This window comes from Panthera leo, chromosome A1 (assembly GCF_018350215.1).
Source record: "Panthera leo isolate Ple1 chromosome A1, P.leo_Ple1_pat1.1, whole genome shotgun sequence".
Taxonomy (NCBI): domain Eukaryota; kingdom Metazoa; phylum Chordata; class Mammalia; order Carnivora; family Felidae; genus Panthera; species Panthera leo.
The window spans coordinates 196,385,359-196,407,077 of record NC_056679.1 but is presented as its reverse complement, the minus strand read 5'-3'; the positions used below and the strand labels follow the sequence as shown (position 1 = coordinate 196,407,077).

The 21,719-nt window shown below is 41.0% G+C and overlaps 1 protein-coding gene across 2 annotated transcripts; it reads left to right on the top strand.

Annotated features, from left to right (window-relative positions):
- Nucleotides 1–207: 207 nt before the first annotated feature.
- Nucleotides 208–19,842, top strand: SLC26A2 (solute carrier family 26 member 2). 2 transcript variants are annotated; one of them, XM_042949410.1, is made up of 5 exons: nucleotides 208–455; nucleotides 3,617–3,711; nucleotides 10,110–10,287; nucleotides 11,365–12,094; nucleotides 13,580–19,842. In XM_042949410.1, the coding sequence occupies exons 4-5, from the start codon at nucleotides 11,390–11,392 to the stop codon at nucleotides 15,098–15,100; spliced, it is 2,226 nt and encodes a 741-aa protein (XP_042805344.1). In that variant the 5' UTR covers nucleotides 208–455; nucleotides 3,617–3,711; nucleotides 10,110–10,287; nucleotides 11,365–11,389; the 3' UTR covers nucleotides 15,101–19,842. The 2 variants fall into 2 exon arrangements, with proteins under 2 accessions (XP_042805344.1, XP_042805337.1); XM_042949403.1 differs by lacking the exon at nucleotides 3,617–3,711.
- The last annotated feature ends 1,877 nt before the right edge of the window (nucleotides 19,843–21,719 follow it).

The following is a 21,719-nucleotide window of genomic DNA, read 5'->3' as shown; positions in this document are numbered from 1 at the left end:
CAGGGTTCAGGTGCAAAACCGCTGATAATTCCTCACAGCCCCCAGCGGAGAAGGAACCTCCCGAAGAACCAGGGACTCGCGGCCCTGCCGGGCAGCCAATCGTGAGGAGGAAAACAGCCAGGGGGCGGCACCCCCGCGGTCCGGGCCGCGTCATTGGCTGGCGGCCGCGTCGCTCGCCCGCGGGGCCACGTGACTGCCACCGTCCGGGCAGTCATACTGGCTGGGTCTTCCGCACCTCTCCACCGGTGCTTCCAGGCCGCTCTCCGCGGTCCCGCCCGGTGGGGCCCCGCCTTCCTCGGGGGCCGGGCGATGGGCGGGGAAGGGGACGGGCCGGTTAAAGGGAGGCCGGCCCGGGACCGGGCTACCTCTGCAGGCGCTGCTGTGTCCCCTCAGCCTCGCCACGGCGCAGGACGTGCCGCGGAGCCTCGTCGCACAGGGAGGCCAGGGACCTAGAGGTGAGAAGAGGGGAGGGGACGCGAGAAGGGGGAACCGGGCGGTGCCGGCCTCCACGCGGTCAGCGGGCCCCTCTTAGGGTCGTTCTGGCCTGTGCCGGAGACGTGGTGGCAGGAAGCCCGGACCAACGGTCGACGTGGGCGTCGTGGCCAGGCCGTTGTAGGTGGGTGTGCGTCAGGGTTGTACCCTCGGTCCGCAGACCCGGAGCAGGGTGAAAGCCCCCGACTCTCGTTGCGGCGATTCCGACCCCACTCCTCGGCCTCAGGGCTACCCACCTTCCACCCCACATCACGCGGATGCCCCGCACCTCGTAGATAGCCATGCTGCTCTTGTGTTGGAGCCCTCGTCTAGGCGTCTGAAACTCGGAAAACTGGGAGAAAGACCTAGGAGATAGGAGCCGCCGCCACCACCCAGCGTCCCACCCTTGGACAGATGGGGAACCAGGCTTGGACACGGGAGAGGACCTCATTATCTTGGTTTTTAAAACCACACATCTGGTTAAGTACAAATCAGGGACTGTACTTCGAGACTCATAGACTAAGTTGTAATCTTTCACTGGATAGTTGGGAACACTGAAAGGACACAGAGAGGGAGGGCCAGGTCCTCTCCTGAAATTATACAGCATGTCATTTGCAGAGCTGGGACTTGTACCCACCTCTCCCAAACTCATAGAATATAAGGCTGAGTCCTTTTTTTTTTTTTTTTTTTTTTTTTTTGCACGGATTGGGGACCACCTGAGTTGGGAGCATTCAGGACTTAAACTTTCTGGCACCCATTCTAGTACCTTTTTTTCCACCCCCCTCCTTTTCTCTAGGGCTCTTTATGTCAAATCTGGAACCAGTGTGATATCCAGTATTGGGTTAAGCAGAAGTTCTTGTTTTTGAAAATCAAGAGAGAAAAGGAAAGCCAAACCTACTGGAAGACAGAAGCCCATTTTTTTTCCCCCGTCAAGAATCTCGAAGGACAGACTAGTAACTGTCGTTTATTGAACAAATGCTATGTGCCAGGCACTGTGCTGGGTACTTGTACTACCTTTACAACAGCCCTGCAAGTTAGATAATGTTATCCCCATTTTACAGGTGAGAAAATGATGCTGAGTAAAAGGAAGTTTTTCACCCGTGCCATACAGTTGTTGAATAGTGTGGCTGGGATCTGAATAGAGATCTGTTCAACTCCAGGACATATCCAGTGATTCTCCTAGTAGGGCCCTTACCTCACTGGCTCTGAGTCTCCAGGGATTCAGTCTTGGATCTCATCCCTGGATTTGCCTGAGAAACCGCACTTGAATATCACTGAACTATAATATGCTGCCTCCCAGGGGTAGATCTAGAGATAACACATTCAGGGCTGGGGAGAGGTCCAGATTGGATTCACAAGGGGTGAGGATTTTGATCATTGACTTCTCTTTTAGTGAGCATAGACCCCCCCCCCCCCAAGCAGATGCTTGCCACACTGAAATTTCATGACATAAACTTCGTTATGGCGCATGGAGGCGGAGAGAGAGAGAGAGGTCACTCCTTTTTCTTTACTACATAGCTGTTCAAGTGTCATTTCTCCATTCACTCAACAAATATTTGTTAAGCACTTATTAGGTGCTAGCATGGTTCAAGACCCTGGAGATAACAGCTGTGAACCAAAGAGCAAATTACTGCACTGATGAGAAAGACAATTAACCAAAAGTTAACTAACTAACTAACTAACTAACTAACTAAATAAATAAATAAATAAAAGTATGAGATGGTAAGAAGGGCCATGGAGAAAAATAAAGCAAAGTAAGGGGGACAGGAGTACAGGGCAGGGATGAGGGAGGGAGGCGTGGTGGCGGCAGTGATGCTGTATTATGTGTTGTGTCTGGGAAGGAACTGCCTAGGGTAGTATTTGAGCGGAAACCTAAAAGAAGCAAGAGGGAAAGCTATGAACACAGCCCCGAGCACCATTCTAGTTAGAGGGCCAGCAAAAGGAGACGGAGGTAGGAACAACCTGCTTGGCCTGTTTGACTCTCCGCTGGGATCTGAATTATTATTCTGGCCAAAGTACAGTTACAGAGATAAATTTTACATTGTTGCTCCTGACAGAAAAAAAGAAAATGAAAACGTTACCAGTGCACGTGTGTAATGTGAAAGATAAAATTGATTTCATTCTTAATCCTCTGCCAAACCTGCTTCAATAATGTTGTGCCAACAGCTTCAAGAGTTTTGCCACCTTCACTGATTAAAATTAATAAGACTCAGAACTATGAGTTGAGCACTTGGCCGCAAAATGGCAATTTGAACTAGCCCCGAAGACTTCTTAGCAAGGAAACAAATCTGGGGGGTCAGGTGGTATTTTGGAAAGAGAGGGAACCTTGGAAATTGGAAAACGAGGGTTGAGACTTTGGTCCTACTAGTTGAGGCAGTGACTACAACTTTGGTTTTTCTCATATTGGAGGAGAGGACTCATAATCTGTTCTCGGATCTGTTGAGGAGGCAAGTGGGAGGTGTATATGAAATCTTTTTGAAAGCTGTGACTTACTCTTCAAGGAACTATTATTTGATCGTGGTTTTACATGACGTTATTTTCCTCTTTGGTATTTTAGTTTTTCGTCTTACATTGATTGGGCTTTATACCAGAAACAATACGTCATAGTGGCGTTTGAGGTGGGCCTTAAAGGATTAGGAAAAGGACCAAGATAAATGGAGATAGAAAGGAAAGGCATTCCAGATTGAGTGAACAACATGAGGAAAGGCTCAGAGGAACCAGGGATGCTTAATATTTTCCTAGATTGGTGACTAGAACACCAGAGCATGGAAGGAAGCAAAAGAAAGGCAGGTTCAGCTCGTTCAGAGAGAGAAGCCTGTGCTAAACTTTGTAGACCGTATGCAGGAGGAGGTGGGGTGTCATTGCAGATTTTCGAAGAGTGATCCACATGGTTCGATCTCTTGTTAATGAATGCTTCTTTTGAAAAAGAGGCAACACAGCATGGTGGTTAAAAAAAAAAAACGACGGGTTCAGTTAGGTGTTTAAGGCTGAAGTACGTCTGGGGACAAAACTCCAAAGCAACCAACCGGTGTGGATGTAGAGGTGCAAAAGTGCAGACGTAGCAAAACGTTGACAATTGGTGAATTGTGAAATTGTTTAATAGGTGAACTGTGCTGCACGTATCATTCTTTCAACTTTTCTGAAGGTTTGAGAAGTTTCAAAAGAAGCAGTCGAGAGACAGAGTGCGTGTGAATCACACAGGCTTTGCTTCCCGTCACAGTTCCACTACTTGCCAGCAGTGTGAGTACAGGAAAATGATTCCCAACCGCACAGTCCACACCTGTTACAGCCTAGTTGTAACTGAGATTTTTCTGTGTAAGTGAAGAGAGAGAGTCTTTTGGTAGGTGACTTGTTCACATTAATATGAGGTGAATGTTAAGACTTCAAGTTTCCCACAAACTTTAGATCTCGGTTATTTTATGGAGTCGCGATTTATTTTCCCTTCTCTGTTTTCTTTTGGATTGTTTCGTATTATTTTCTGTGATTCCATTTTATCTCCTCTGTTGGTTTATTAGCCATAGCTCTGTGATTAATGGAGTTGTATTAGGGTTTATAGTATGCATCCTTAATTTATCACACTCTACCTTCGCCATTATTATACCATTTTGTGTATAAGAGCCTTTTAATACTCTGCTTCCTCTCCTCCTGGTTTTATGTTCAAATATATATTAAACATGTAAAATAGACCACTTTAACCGTTTTCAGTTTGCAGTTCAGTGCATTAGGTACGATTCACTGTGTTGTGCAACTGTCACGACTTTTATTTTTAAAACTTAAGGGGCGCCTGGGTGGCTCAGTCAGTTGAGTGTCCAACTCTTGATTTCGGCTCAAGTCATTTATCTCCCGATTTGTGAGTTCGAGCCCCTTGCCAGGCTCTGCGCTGATGGTGCGGAGCCTGCTCAGGATTCTCTCTCTCTCCCTCTCTCTCTCTCTCTCTCTGCCTGTGCACTTTCTCTCTCTCTTAAAATAAACTTAAAAAAAAAAAAAAACAAAAAAACTCGGGACACCTGGGCGGCTCAGTAGGTGTTCTTCAGCTCAGGTCGTGATCTCAAGGTTCCTGAGTTCGAGCCCCGCATTCGACTGCACACCGACAGTGCGGAGCCTGCTTGGGATTCTCTCTCCCTCTCTCTCTGCCCCTCCCCCACGTGTGCTCTCTTTTTTAAAATAAATGAATAAACTTAAAAAAAAACAACAACAAAACTTGAAACAGAAACTGTAACCATTAAGCGATAACTCCTTCCCTGCAGTCCCTGGTAATTTCTAATCTATTTTCTGTCTTTCTAAATTTGCCTGTTATAGATACTTTATGTAAGTGGGATTATATACTATTTGTCCTTTTGTGACTGGCTTCATAGTGGTTTCAGAGTTCATCCATGATGTATGTGACGAGTATCAGAACTTCATTTATTTTAAAGGCTAGATAATATTCCATCTTATGGCTGATATCACACTTTGTTTATCCATTCGTCTGTTGGTGCACACTTAGGTTGTTTCCACTTTTTGGCTGTTGTGAGTCAATGCTGTTATGAACTGTAGCATACAAGTATTTGAGTCCCTGGTTTTAATTTTTGGGGTGTATATATCTAGGAATGGAATTGCTGGGTCACATAAGGATTCTCTAACAGAGGAAACTACCAGACTGTTTTTCTCAAAAGATACACCATTTTACATTTCCACCAGCAGGGTACCAATTACCTTTCAGAGAAACAAAAATTAGGTTTTAAAAGTAAATTTAGTTCTTTTTGAAATCTTTTTGTTAAAATAACTTTTTAAAATAAAAACCAACTGGGGAGCCTGGGTGGCTTGGTCAGTTAAGCATCCCACTTCAGCTCAGGTCATGATCTCACGGTTTGTAGGTTTGAGCCCCACATCGGGCTCTGTACTGACAGCTCAGAGCCTGGAGCCTGCTTCAGATTCTGTGTCTCCCTCTCTCTCTGCCCCTCCCCCCCCCCTTGTGCACATGCTCTTGCTCGCTCTCTCAAAAATAAATAAACATTAAAATAATAATAATAAAAACCAATCCACCCATTAACAAACAACTTATTAGGTGCCTTCTGTGTGCCAGATTTTATGCTAGGTATTGTGAGAATACACAAAAAGTAGAAAACATCTCTTTGAACAATTCTTAATCTAGTTGGGAAGATAAAGCATCTCCCCAACAAATGTTCATTGAACATCTAAACAATGGGAGTTCAGAGAAAAAATGAGGTACCATTTATGTGCTAGTATGTTCCTTTATGTGCAATATGTTCCTCCTCTCCCCATTTATTTTTCCAGTTTTGGCTTCTCTCTTGGGCCTGATACCCCCATTTCCAGTTGCTCACTGGACATCCTCATGTGGACATCTGATAGAAATTTCAAACCTGTGAAACCTAAAGTCAAACTTTTTGTTGTCTCCTATCTTTTCGTTTCCTCCTCCGTGTTCCTATACATCATTCTTCCTTGTGCGTGTCACACCTCACGATCTGTCTTGGATTTGTCCATCTCCTTTAGTGTCTCCGGTCTTGTTCTACCACTGAAATGTCAAGCCTCTCCCATCCCTGCCCTGCCTTGGAGTTTATGCCTTTGTCAGCCATAGCTTACAGGATGAAATCTAGGCTTCTTGGGATCAAATACGAAACCAGTCTTTCACTCTAGTCTTAACCTCCTGCAGCTTCACCCTAGGAATTGGCATTCTAGGTGACTTTTTCCTGGGTCTTGGATTAAACTGTGACCTTTTACTTGCCTGAGTTTCCTTTCCTTTCTTGCTTACAACTTGTTCACATTGGCCCACAGCTCATCCTCCACTCTCAGAATACGCCAAACCTCTGTTAATGGCATGTAGAGTGTTATAGCTTATCTGTTTATAATTGTCTTAGTCCTTTGATTGTTGGTAGAAACTGGGTTTCTTATTCATTTTAGCAAGAACTTACTGATCTATTATGTGCTAAGTATTGTTCTTGTACTGTGGATATGAGAAAGACTATAAATAATAGTATTTTTAATGTATAAATACATTATATAATTTCAAAAGTCCCTGTGAAAGTGCTATGAAGAAATAAAGCCAGGTAAGGATTTAGAGAATGATGGAGTGGAGTATTATTTTATTTGCAATGGCCAAGGAATGTCTCTCTAAGGGGATGATACACTGACTGAGCCCTGAAGGATGAGAAAAAGCCTGCAAAGATCTGGGAGTGATTATTACAGGCAAAGAGAACTTGAGCAAGTGCAAAGACCTTAGAAAGGGAATCAACTTGGCGTGTTCCAGAACAGCAAGAAGGCCAGTAGGAAATGAGGGTAGAGAGGTAGGCAGGGTTCAGGTATTGTAGGCCATTAGAGTAGCCCAGATAAGATGTGATGGTGGAGGGGAGTGAAAAGTGATTAGGTTCAGGTACTTTGGACAGTAGGGAGCAGGTGGATATCATATTTGAGGTAGCACAGACAGGACTTACTGACGGATGATATATACGATTAGTAGGTTAGAGGAAAGAAAGATTGACCCCTTGGTTTTGGGTCTAGATTCTGAGGCAGTGTGTCTAGCACAGTGGTTAGCTTATGATGCTTAGAAGGGGCGCCTGGGTGGCTCAGTCGGTGAGGTGTCCGACTTCGGCTCAGGTCATGATTTCACGGTTTGTGGGTTCGAGCCCTGTGTCGGGCTCTGTGCTGACAGCTTGGAGCCTGGAGCCTGCTTCGCATTCTGTGTCTCCTTCTCTCTCTGCTTCTCTCTCTCTCTCTCTCTCTCTCTCTCTCTCTCAAAAATAAGCATTAAAAACAGTAAAAATTAAAAAAGAAAAAGATTGTCCTCTGAAAAGGCACTTCAGTTTCACAAATTACAGAACTGTTATACATGCATTGTTAGTTAAAAGTATGTGCTGTAATTACCAACAGCAGACATTGGTTTGCTTCTATCCAAATCTTCAAAAAGAAGTTGGCTGACTGCTATCAGGCTCATACAGAAAGGATGTAACCTCTCTTCTAGTCCAGTGCTCTAGCCTCTCAGTAATTCACACGGGAATTGTGTCAATGCTGCCTGTCTGCCACCTGGATCACACCGCTTTCTAGGTGTCACAGCTGTATGTGTGCAGCTAAAGAATAAAGTGAAGAAATGTCGTTCCTTTTTGTGTTACTCAAACTACCATTGTACTTTAATGTATGCATAGGTAAATGCACTGTTCAGCGTTTTGTTTTTTTCTTCCCCTGTGATTCCTGCAAGGTAATGTGGAAGGTTCAAGTATTTTCCTCTTGAACCTTTCCTTTTCTCACTCTCGATTATCAATGTTAATAAAGGGAGAAACTGGCCCAGATGATACGGTACACTTGTGTTTTATTGAACTTCATGGAAAGTATAGTTTGTATTCCAGCCTCCTTAAAATGGAAGTCTGGCTGTAGGCTCCATTCCAAGGATAAACACTGTCATGTCTTAATTTCCATGAAGCAATTGATGAATACTATAATTGAAAGCAGTAACTGGCTTAAGGAAGGGAGGGGATTTTTGTGCGAAAAGGGGTATTTGAAAAATATGTTCCAAAGGAGATATTTCCACTTGAAAACAAATATTGCTTTGCATTCTACTTTTCCTGTACTTGAGTTATTTGCTTAGCAAATATTTTAGCTCCTATTTTGGAAAGCGTATACCTGGACATGTTGGGGGATACAAAGATGAATTAGACTGGAGCTTGCTCTCAAGGAGCTTACTGTGTGTGAAGGTCACACCTACCATTTAGTGTAAGATAATTTTTAATGTAGTTTTATGTTGCTTTGTGTTTTAAAATCTGTGTGAAAAAGGAAAAAAAATAGTGTTGAGAGTTTTAGGAGGTGAGTAGAATAGATAAAGGAGACTATGCGTGGCTTTTGGATTCAGACTGATGGCTGTGTCAGTTCTACTTCTAGGACTGTTTGTGAATGAATACCTAAGTTTTTGAGAGTTCGAGGTGGAAAAGGGCCACGGCCAAGAGTATAGTAAAAGGAGAGTTGGGTACACATTTGTAGGTATCAGTCCAGGTCATTTGGGGTAGCAGGTAGGTGAAACTGGAATGTGTCGAGCAGCTGAATTCTAAAGTGTTTGGAACTATCTGAGGTTAGAGAAAGCTAATTAGATAGGTGATAGGAATAGTGCCTTGCTCAAAAAGAGCTATACTTAGAGTCCTAAAATCTGGATTTTATTAGCTGACTCAGTCACTTACAAGCTAAATAAATCACTGCATTGGACAAGTCCTTTCACTTTTATAATCTATCTATATTTAAAGTGGGTTTCTTATAGATAGCATATAGTTGGGTCTTAATTTTTAATCTAATCTGACACTGGCTACCTTTTCATTGGCACGTTTAGAACATTCACATTTGACATGATTATTTTTATGTTTGTTTTAAACTCTACATCCTGCCAGCTATTTTCAGTGTGTTCCATCTACTTTTGGTCTCCTTTTCCCCCCCTCTTTTTTTGTTTTCTTTTGGGTTGAGAATTTTTTACGATCTCATTTTATCTCCACAATTATCTCACCGTTTATGCCTTTCAAAAAATTTAGTGGTTCCTCTTGGGTTTACAAATACATCGTTAATCAGAGCCTACCTTCAAATAATAATGAATCACTTCACATCTAGTTTAAGACTTTACAATTCCGAACAATTACCCATTTTTTTGTGCTATTTTTATACATTTTATTTTGCGTATGCTATAAACAAAATACATTCCTACCATAGCTTAGATGTTTACCTTTTAGAGCAGTTTAAGATATTTTAAATTAAAACATGGATTTGACTTGATTTTCATTTGTTCCATTCCTTGACTTTATTTCTTTGTTGTGTTTTGTGTAGCCCTAGTTTCTGTCTGGTATATGTATACATGGTAGTGCTGGTCTGCTGGATATTCTTAGTGTTTGAGAAAGTCTTTGTTTCTCCTTCATCTTCTAAAAGATATTTTCTCTAGGTATAGAATTCTGGGTTGACAGCTATTTTTCTGTGATAAAGGTATTACGCAGTCACCTTCTGATGTTTCTAATAAGTCCACTGTAATTTTTGTCTTTATTCCTCTGTATGTAATGTGTGTTTTTAATTTGGCCATTTTTAGGCTGTTATCTTTGTTTTCAGCAGCTTGAATATGATATGTGTAGGTGTGGGATTTTGTTTGGTTTTTCTTTCTATATTTGTCGTTTTTGGTATTCTCTGAGATTCTTGGATCTGTACTTTGGTGTCTGTCTTTAATTTGGGAAAATTCTTGGCCATTATGTCTTCAAATATTTTTTCTGTCCATTCTTTGTCCTCTCCTTTTGGGATTCCAAGTACACATGAGTTAGATTGTTTACTATCTTCCATAGCTCTTGGATGTTCTCTTACATTGTTGTTACTGATTTAAAAAAAAAAAAAATCTGTTTTTCTCTTTTTTTTTTAAATTTGGGTAATTTCTATTGACCTATCCTCAATTTCATGGATTCTTTCTTTGGCTCTGTCGAGTCTGTTGATGATCCTGTCAGAGGCATTCTTCATCTCTATTACTGTTTTTTTTCACTTTTAGTATTTCAATTCAATTATTTCTTATAGTTTCTATCACTCTTGTACTTTCTAGTATTAATTTTTATCTTTTTCCTTCCCGGATAGCAGCCATGTAGGGCAAGATTTGGATTTTCTTAGTTTTTTTCTTATGCCTCTTTTGCATATCTTAGGTTTGGAAAAGCCCTTTGACCCAGGAATCACCAAGAGCTGTTCCAAAATAAAAGGACCTAAGAAATGTACTCAAACTAGGTTGACCTGAGTAGGAAGTAAGAAGAGAGTTACAGACCAGTTGCATTGAGGAATGAAGACCTGCTGTGTATATCCACCAATCTGATTGACTTGCTCAGGGTAAGTTGTGATCTAAATCTGTTCTTTTCTTCTTTTTCTACTTAATGAGACCATCAAGTAACTATTATTTTACTCTTGTTCATTGGGAGGATCAGCTATAGCCCCTTCATCCAAACAAAATTAATGTGGATTACTTTGCAAGGGTGTATTTTTCTGTCAATTCCAAAACAGGAAACTTTCTGAGTCTTCTGTCTAGTATATTTTGTCTCTGTTTGGCCACAGTCATAAAGTGTGTATTCATTTGTTCTTTGATCCATTCAAACATTTTGTAAGCCTACTATCTTGGAATTACTATCCACCTGTTGGTGATTACAATGATGAGTGAGATATCCTTTCCTCCAAGAGCTGGAGAGACTCTTAGTTAACTAACACAAGAGTATTACTAGTACTATAATGAAAGTGAAGAATACTATGGGATATAGAAGTATAGTGATTCACTTGGGCTAGGGGATTGGTCGGTGCTTTGTAGAAAGGGTAGTGTTGTTTAACTGGGTGTAAAAATGATTAGAATCTTGATGGGCAGAGAGGTTGATGGCCATTCTAAGCTAAGCAAACAGCTAACACAAAGACACTGACTTGTGAAGTATCTGGTAAACAGTTTATGGTGTATTCAAAAAGAAAAAAAAAAAGACCATCTTCTTTGCTTCAGGGACTTGCAGGTAGCAGCAAAGTTTTGAGAATAGATCCTGTTTTGCAGTATACCTGGGAGTGAAAAACCTGGAAAGAAGATAGTGATAGTAGGAGACAGGCCACCCTGATACCTTTTCTGGAGGAAAAAAGTGCAGGGGGAGCCAGGCAGAGATGGGGAAGAATCCTTGATGGTTTTTACTTTGGGGAAGCCCTATACCCAATCAATTATTTGCTCTGACTTGGCTATTTTTGGTCTATATTTTGTGTTTGTTTTTGTTTTCCCTGATCAAGACATATGAGGCTCAACTAACTAAAGAAAGTGAATATAAGACACCTACCCCCGAACTGAACTCGTCTTCACTCTCATGGATGACAAGTAGGACTGTTAAAATGTGTGAGCACTGAGAATTACTTAACCAGTTAATCCTGGTTTTTTCTTTGGGGTAGGAGGCTGAAGCATCTATCTCCAGAAATGTCTTTGGAAAGTAAAGAGCAACATGATCTGTCACTCACTGACTTATCTGAAGGAAATGACCAACACGGCCCTCTGTGTAACATCCCTCCGGAGCCTGCAAATGAATCAAGTACCGACTTCAAGCAGTTTGAAGCCAATGATCAATGCACACCTTATCGTAGGATCCATATGGAGCCTCAAGAGAAATCAAATACTAACTTCAAGAAATTTGTCATTAAAAAATTGCGGAGGACTTGCCAGTGCAGTCCAACCAAAGCCAAAAATGTGATTTTTGGTTTCCTTCCTGTTTTGCGATGGCTCCCAAAGTATGATCTGAAGAAAAACATTTTAGGGGATGTGATGTCTGGCTTGATTGTGGGCATCTTATTAGTACCCCAATCCATCGCTTATTCCCTCTTGGCTGGCCAAGAACCTATCTATGGTCTGTACACCTCTTTTTTTGCCAGCATCATTTATTTCCTATTGGGTACCTCCCGTCACATCTCTGTGGGCATTTTTGGAATATTGTGCCTTATGATTGGTGAGGTAGTTGACCGAGAACTACACAAAGCCGGCTATGACACTGCCCATACTGCTCCTTCTTTAGGGATGGTTTCAAATGGGAGCACATTATTAAACCAGACATCAGACTGGATATGTGACAGAAGTTGCTATGCAATTGCAGTTGGCAGCACTGTGACCTTTATGGCTGGAGTTTATCAGGTAAGAAACAATGGAACGGGTGGTTGCTTCTACCAAAAGAATTCACCATACATGAAATCTCAGATCTGTAAGGGATCTCAGAGATCATAGTAGTTAAAGCTGTCATTTACTGAATGCTTAGGATATGTGAGGGATAGAGCCAAAATTCAGACCATAGTTTGACTCCACATGGAAGATAAGGCTGCTTCTCTTTCCTCAACCTTAGGCTGCCTCTGAACCAGTGAATTTCAGTCAGCCAGACTGTAATTATTTGGTTGCAAAATGTAGACCAGAAAGGGACCTCAGATCACCTAGTACAACTCCTTAATTTTACATGTTGAGAAACACTGGGTTTTCTTGAGATTGTGTGTGGTTCCTTATTGGCAGAGTCAGCACTAACAAGCAGGAGGAGGGTAACAGGATGAGGGTTGGCAGAGGGAGGAGTGCAGGAGGTTTCAAACTATAGATGCCCCCCCCCCCCCCCGCCACCAACCCCACTTTAGAATCGTTGCTCTAGTAAGTGACTCTCACTAAAGACAGCACTTTCCGTGGACTGCTAGGGAACAAGTTGAGAACCACTATTTCATATGATTAGCCAGAAGAAAGGATTACAAATTAAATTCTCCTTGGGTCTCCCATAGAATCCACAAACCTACCATTGTCATCACACCCCTGTCTTTTAGCATCTTGGAGTCGATGCCAGCATTAAACCTCTTCTCCATTATAGGCATCTGGTTCCAATATGGGAAAGGGAAGAGTAGCTCACTTAGTTTGGTGCCTGGGAAAGAGGAAGAGAAGGGGCTGCTGTGCAGAGTGGTGCTCTTCAGGGTCCAGTTTTGCTTTTTTGTTATTATGTCTCACCAAGAATGAGGAAGGGCTCAGGGAAATTCTGAGGAATTATTGGGAAGAGGAAAAAAATAAAGAAGTAAAAATGTATCTTTGACGATGCAGAATTAATATGGGAAGCAGTTTGGCATAAGCACACACACACTGAATGAGAATAGTTTCTCAGCGTGAGGTTAAAGACTGTTCTATAATTTAAATGTGATTCTATTTTGATGTGAATCAAAATTTTTTTATTAATTAAAACTTTACTTTTATGGTAACGATTTATAATTTAATGGAAATACATGCCCTTGTCATTAGAAGAATTTTTCCAATTCGAGTTTTTGTAATTTGTAATTTTTTGTGGAAATTGTTTTCTTGAGGTCTGAACTTTATTCACATTTCAGAAACATTGTACAAGAAGGTAGGAATCCTAAGTTCTTGTCTTATCCAGGCTGAGGAACAGTGGGACTTTGGACCAGTTGCTTAACCCTCTGAGTGTCAGTAAAATGAACCCTCTCTTTGTAAAATGAGAGGGTTGATGTATGATTGTGTTTTTTTCTACCTCTGACATTTTGTGATGCTCTGATGTATGTCTCCATGCAAGGCAGTGCCAGGATATTAGAGGATTTAGAAGCTCTTTTCCATTTATATTTAACACTTGTATATCCTTCCTTCCAGGTAGCGATGGGCTTCTTTCAAGTGGGCTTTGTTTCTGTCTACCTCTCAGATGCCTTGCTGAGTGGATTTGTCACTGGTGCCTCCTTCACTATTCTTACATCTCAGGCCAAGTACCTCCTTGGGCTCAGCCTTCCTCGGAGTAATGGTGTGGGCTCGCTCATCACTACTTGGATACATATCTTCAGAAACATCCATAGGACCAATATCTGTGATCTCATCACCAGCCTTTTGTGCCTTTTGGTTCTTTTGCCAACCAAAGAACTCAATGAGCACTTCAAGTCCAAGCTTAAGGCACCAATTCCTACCGAACTCATTGTCGTCGTGGCAGCCACATTAGCTTCTCATTTTGGGAAACTCCACGAGAAATACAATAGCAGTATTGCTGGACATATTCCCACAGGGTTTATGCCACCCAAAGCACCGGACTGGAACTTAATTCCCAGTTTGGCTGTAGACGCAATAGCTATTTCTATCATTGGTTTTGCTATCACTGTATCACTTTCTGAGATGTTTGCCAAGAAACATGGCTACACAGTCAGAGCTAATCAGGAAATGTATGCCATTGGCTTTTGCAATATCATCCCTTCCTTCTTCCACTGCTTTACTACTAGCGCGGCTCTTGCGAAGACTTTGGTTAAAGAATCAACAGGCTGCCAAACTCAGCTTTCTGCTGTGGTGACAGCTTTGGTTCTTTTGTTGGTCCTCCTGGTAATTGCTCCTTTATTCTATTCTCTTCAGAAAAGTGTCCTTGGTGTGATCACTATTGTAAATCTCCGGGGAGCCCTACGTAAATTTAAGGATCTACCCAAAATGTGGAAGGTTAGCAGAATGGATACAGTTATCTGGTTTGTCACTATGCTGTCCTCTGCACTGATAAGTACTGAAATAGGCCTGCTTATTGGGGTTTGTTTTTCTATGTTTTGTGTCATTCTCCGCACACAGAAGCCAAAGATTTCATTGCTTGGCTGGGTGGAAGAGTCCGAAATCTTTGAATCCATGTCTGCTTATAAGAATCTTCAGACAAAGCCAGGCGTCAAGATATTCCGTTTTGTAGCCCCTCTCTACTACATAAACAAAGAATGTTTTAAATCTGCTTTATACAAAAAAACTCTCAACCCAGTCTTAGTAAAGGCAGCTCAGAAGAAGGCTGCCAAGACAAAGATCACAAAGGAGACAGTGATTTTCAGTGGAATCCAGGATGAAGTTTCACTGCAACTTTCCCATGATCCTTTGGATCTCCATACCATAGTAATTGACTGCAGTGCAATACAGTTTTTAGATACAGCAGGGATCCACACCCTGAAAGAAGTTCGTAGAGATTATGAAGCCATTGGCATCCAGGTTCTGCTGGCTCAGTGCAATCCCTCTGTGAGGGATTCCCTGGCCTGCGGAGAGTATTGCAAAAAGGAAGAAGAAAACCTTCTCTTTTATAGTGTCTATGAAGCGATGGCTTTTGCAGAAGAATATCAGAATCACAAAGGAGTATGTATTCCCAATGGTCTAAGTCCTTCCAGTGATTGAGAAAGTAGATGGAAAGAATACTTATGTCTAGCCAGTAGGTTGGTTTGAAGTGTGTAACACTTTCTAGTTCCACAGCAGAAAATGTTGCACACTTGAAATTTTAACCTAATGATTAGGTATTATTCCTTTGAAGCTGATGGCCTTTGTAGATATCTACACATATGCAGCAGAGTAGAGCTTATAGTCAACCAGAATCAAAAAGAAGAAAATACCATGGTTTCAAGCTTTCTTGCAGATATGAGGTATTCTTGGAATTAAATGTCTATTGAATTGAACTGTAAAGTGACCCCCAAACTTAATTACCATCGTGTGTTTTAGAAGATTCGCATTTGGATTCTTCCTTCTCCAGGAAGTAAAGCTGTCGTTGACATTCTGAGAAGTGCTGGAGCCTGCTTGATATGGCTCTTTGGAGAGGGAGTAGAAAGGAGGCAGGGAAACAGTGTTGTGCCTGCTCTTATACCAGCAGGTCGGGAGACTTCTGGAGCACCAGGTTCGTTCTTACTTGTGTTTCTCCATTCCCAGTCTTTACTCCCTAGACAGCAGTAAGATCTCTGGCTTTTAATACGAGAGCGCCATTCCTTGCCTTAAGGCAAGGAACCACGGGCACTATCTTATTAGGAGCTGGATGGCTGGGCAGGCTTGTGAAATCCTACCAGCCAGCCTCATATTACTTACAGCATTCTCTGTAATACACTTGATGTTTTTATTCATGCCTTTTTGTTTAGGGTAAGTGGATAAGCAAAGGGCTCTTGCTCATAATCAGCCAAAATAATAGGAATCTGCCCTGTCTTTTCTGTGACCTCAATCAATCCCTGTTTCTGAGTATTTCTCTACCATTAAGCTCTGGTGTAGCTTTCATTCATCCATTGTTTCCCATGGAATCTGTCTTACACTGTTGTGGATTACCAGCAACTAGCTTGCCAGGTAGAAGGCAGAATGCCGACTCCACAAGTCTAGAAGGCATTTTTAATGAGCTTGAGGCAAACTGTTGGATGGATTGCAAAAAGGAATGATTGACAGTTTCCCTTAGGAATTTGTATACTTAGCAGTGAATTTTTTTCCCCTTCCCTTGGCATTTTAGTGAGTCCACTGCGGATTGACAGTCTTTCTCAAGTAGGAGGTACTGTTCATCTTTACTCTGCAAGAATATTTTATTGTAACCAATGGAAAAGAATGCATGGAAGTGATAGCGTGCTTCCAGAAGAACATCAATAATTAATTGGTGGATGTTTTAGTGAAAACAAAGCTAATGCTCACTGTCAGGCACCCTATTGATGTCCAGTAAATATGGATGACAGTGACAGCTTTTAACTCTTTGGGCCACCTAAAGCTGTTATGCAAGAGGATTTAGAAACATCCCAGATTCTGTGGGTGTATTATTTATGACAGCTGGCCACAGGTTGTGGCTCCAGGAATAGTTCCTTTTGAAAAGCAAGAATGTCTGGCATTGAAAGCTTATTGTCCTGTATGTGGACCTTGATAGACAAGAAAAAATACGGGTTTTCCAAAGTTAGGACGAGGAGACTAATTTAGAGGATGTTAAAACATTTAGCTACAGTATTTAAAGCAAGAAAAATAATTGCAAAAACACAAATCATTTTTTAACCTGCACTACATTCTAAACAATTTAAATGTGAGACCCAAACCCTATGGGTAGGGCATCTATTAGAGTGGGACACTTTAAAACATATTTAGCTTTCTTTTGGGCTCCATAAATTTCAAGTATTGCTTTTCTATTGGTGGAGCTCTGTCCATCTATTTGCATGGAAAATGCCTTTCAGTTGTTAAAACAAAGCAGTTTCTCAGTAAAAAGTTGGATTTCTGTCTTTGAGGTGATTGATTTCATGATTAAATATAATAGTACTAAATTTTGACATCCTTTTAGAACTTAAGTCTAGAATTTCAGAAATGTTAACTACCGTTTGTATTTGTGGGGTTTTTTGGTTTGCTTTCAGCCAATATTTGCCCTTTCTACCCAGTTTTAGGGATAGAAATAGTAAAATTCCAGTGTCTTGGTTGGTTATTTGTTTTTAATCCCTGTTCTCCCTCCCTCAAGGCAGGTTTGAATCCCGACCATTATAGATGTCTAATGTCATGTGAGAGAGTAAATAAGTACATGTTCAAGACGACCCTGTCTGTAATTTAGCAAACACTAGCACAGCAAAGAAAAGTGTCCACGGAATTTGGAGAATCCCTTAGGAATAACAGGGTCTGATTTTTACCTGGCATTTCTGTCCACATGTGGATATAAATAATTAATGGAGCTGTATGCAATTAGCAAATTCTCGAATTGTGTTCTGGTTTGTTCCTCTCCTACCCAAACAAACAAACAAACAAACAAAGAGATTCTGCTTTTGGTAGCTACTTACAAAAACACTTAAGATTTCACTAGAATTTATAGCTCCATCCTCTGCTTTGGTTGAGGCCCACCTATACTTACACATTGTTGATTGCTAGTGTTTAAAAAAAATCAAATCCGAAACCAAAATCTAGTTCACCAACAAAACTATTGTTTTCATTTTCTTTCTTGCTCAAGGGCTTAGACCTTGAGTTCAATAACTGATACTTTACATACTTTATTGATACAAAAATATCTTGCATACCTTAAACTTTAGAGTCTAAATGAAGTGTTTTCTCATTGCTTATTGACAAATGTATAAAATTCTAAATATCTTAAAATGGTCATGTAATTGAAATGTAATGTGTACATTCTTGATAGTAAAAACTGGAAGGGGGGAGTATGCTAAAAACAGAAAGAGTAAGGATAACTGTCAAGAGGAGTGAAGGGAATACACCATCGAAAAAAGACGATCTCTGACCAAATGGGGGAGAAAGGAGAGGGACTCAGTTGAATGGAGTCCAATCCCTGGTTGGTCCTGACCTTGGGAGATCAGGATTAGGAGCCACACCTTAGTTTTGACAGCAAGGTCGGAACTGGGTTCTGTTACGAGAAAGGGAGGGTAGATTCACCAAAGCAGAAAGAGCTGAGGAGCATGTGGTACCCTAGGGCTGGGGCAAAGGCCCAGTGGACCTGCTCCGGAGCACTAGACTGAGTGACTATAGCCTCTGATGGTGGTAGAAGTGACAGATGTCTAGTTGACAAGTTTTGTTTAATAGGACCAAAGGAAAACAAATTTTGATAGTCTGACTTAGCTTTTAAACAGTAGTAGTCATTGAAGCCAAAATTTGTTGGTAAATTTACAGTATGGTACATGGTAATCTTTAAACATGTATCAAGAAGTTAGATGAGTTCATTAGACTAGTCTAATGCTAATGAAAATGTTTTAACCAGAACAATAATTCTCTGTAAGGGGATTTTTCTTAGCAGTTGGTCACTGAAGAGTGCATTGTCTGGCTTTTAGCCCTGATCTTAATATGAAACTGAGAAAAACCATGAATTTCTTGGGAACTTAAATTAGTCCAGAAGTTACAGTGATAAATTTGAGCTTTGTGATGCTTGTTATTGTTCTTAAGGATTGTTTTCCTTTGTGTATTGCTACAGATGAGCTATAGGGTTTTGTTTTGTTTTTTTCAGCAATGTAGATAATATCTCAGTACTTACTGAGGATCCGTGCTGGAGTCTAGGGTCCTGCACCAAGTACTAGAACTATGGTACTAAATCTCGCAGATGGGCTATAATGGTCACCCTCCTAGGATAACACCCAGGACACTTGGAGGGGTTTATGGAGGGGCTAAGCTGAGCCTGGACTGAGGTCTGAGCAGAAGACCGGCAACTGAGGCAAACAAGGAGGCATGAACACTCCTGGTCTATTCAGGGAATGATTCCAGTGACATGGTAAAAATCCCATGAATAGGATTTAGACTTCGTTTAGTTTTTCTGTTCTTTGATGTTTTTCATTTTTTGCATCTGTTTTCTTTCTCTATTTTAGTGATGCCTTAATTTGAAGCTGGGTTTAAAACACTGCAAAGAAGAGGAAATCAGATCTAGAAAGCTTTTAGCCTTTGAACTAATTTGGCTTTTTTTTCCTTTTGTACTAAGATTTTATTAGATAATCATGATTGGAATCATCAGGTGCTAATAACAAGAATGAAAATTATAATGGAACAGGCCCAAATAATAAGCCTACTGGTTTGTTATCACAGCCTATGATTAAAGTAAAACACTGTTGAAATATTGTAAGTTAAAGGTACATTTTAGTTTTTAAAAAACAAACATTAGTAACTTTAGGGATGGAGAATTTAGATGTGGGAGTAGGAGAAGATTTATTTTTATAAGGTAATTTTTATCCTGACAAGGACTATTTTTTAAAAGTGTTTTGCACCTAAAATTTTTAAGTGAACATAGTCAATACAGTTGGGAAAGTTAAATAAGCAATATACTAAATAGTGAATTTTTTTGATATGAATTTTATTTTTCTCTTAATGACACAAGATAAGGAGATCCTGAATTATGAAAACTAGAATAATGAAGGACACCAAATGCGTTCATTGGAGGTACAATGTTTGCAAGTCTGCACTGGAGCATTGTACCTTTTTTGGACTTGAATTATAGCTCTTAAAAAGGCCAAATACTTACAATGTAATTAATATAATCTAATCCAATATAAACAAAATACCAATGGCAAAATTTCTAACTGAAGGTTTTTTAGTTGGCAAATAGACAAGCAGACTTAGCCAGAAAGGATTTTTAACTGCAGCTTTAATGGACTTATTTTACGGGGCACGTGGGTAGCTCAGTCAGTTAAGCTCTGACTTTTGATTTCGGCTCAGGTCATGATCTCATGGTTTGTGGGATCGAGCCCTGCATTGGGCTCTGCACTGACAGCACAGAGCCTGCTTGGGATTCTCTCTCTCTCTCCCTCTCTCTCTGCCCCTCCCCCCACTCACAATCTTTCTCTCTCTCAAATAAACTTAGAAAAAAATTTTTTACATTAACTTATTTTAGGGACGTTCACACCCCCTTTTCCCCATCTCCCATCCTCCCGTCCCTCACCCCTAAAATAATAAGATGCTAGGAATCAAAAAGCTCTTGCCTTTTCCATTCAAATCAGTTGGGGAATTAGTATTTGAATTCTGATGCTACCATGATTTCTCAAAAATTAGTGGGAACAAATCAATCTGTATACAACGCTACCTTTTTTTGTCTCCTTTGCAATGTTATATACAAATCAAGACAATATCAGGGTGACAGGTGAATGAACGTAAATTCTCAGTTTTGTCTATTCCCTAAAAAAGTATACTGCCCTTTTTTTCCCCAATTGTTCAAGGCTAATGACTTTTGGGAACATGTTTTATACCACATATATCTGTTTTTAATTAAAGCAAGTGCCTTGATGCCATTCTATATAAATCATGCTTAACCCTCTATGGGATGAGAATGAGTTGATGGATTGCAGTCTATTGCAGGGGGGGGGGGGGGGGTAGTTGGTTAATAGCAGATGTTTTTCTTCTGGAAGGATATGTTCATGTTGTTTATTATGTAAGATCCTGTACGTGTTGAGATCTAGAGGTGTCATTTCATTCTGCTAATAAATTGTTAATGCTAATAAAATATTACTCTGTGTCTAAATTATTTAACTGCTTCACTAAGAAATACATTTAGGTCACCAGTGATCTTTAAAATACCATCTCTTTACATTTGGAGAGGGATCCATCCGGTCATTAATTTTTCCCAACTATGACAAGAGGATCTGTCCTTACAGAAAGCCATAATGCATAAAGAAACCCAGTTCTTTTGTCTTTGCTTTGCGATCCTGAGTGAGTACATTAACCCTTTGGGGACTCAATTTTTTCATCAGTGAAGAGGGGAGGAGCACTAGATTGCTTGAGGAACCTTCTTCCAGTTCTCATGTTGCCTGACGACTACTACTCTGTACCATGTTGGAATCCAAAAATCCCAAACTGGCTAATGTCTCACTAGTCCTAACTCTGAATTTCAGTAAGTGAATTTTGCGCCACATTTTCCCCGTCAGTAAGTGGAGGCTGACACCTTATACACAGAATGAAGGAGTTGGACTGAATGGTCGTCTAAGGGCCCTTCCAGTCTTGCTGTCCTGTGTACTCACCCTGTCTGCACGCAGCACCTGGCATGCAGAGCCTTGGGAAGTGCCTCACACACTCTGTAGCATCTCTGCAGGTGCCTTGGAGGGCTCTGCTTCCCCATCTGTCCTTTCAGTGCTCATGTTCTTGGTCTCTTCTCTCATTTAGCATCATTGCTCGTTTTTAATTTTCAGATCTGATTGAGACCGATGAAAGTATGACTCTTGGAGAAATACCACATGTGCATGTAAAAATATCCACATTATTAAAAAGGTTGGTTCACAGACCCCACGTCATGACCATTTTGCATTATAAACTCCAGATGACTACATCCACGTCTATGGCTTCCGTTGCTTTATTATCTGCATGCTGGTGGCAGCCAAACACGATTTCCAGCCTTTCTAGATAGAACACCAGTCAGCCTGTCTATATATAAATCTCCAGAGCTGTTATTGGACAACTGTGCCTGGGTGCCCAGAGGCACGTCACATGCAACACCTCCTCAAACTCCTCTTTTCCCGTTGACCTAGCTTGATCATGGCATGACCCAGCAACTCAAGCCAGAAACCTGGGAAATCCTAGAATATTCCTCTTCAATTCAATCACCAAATCCATCTCT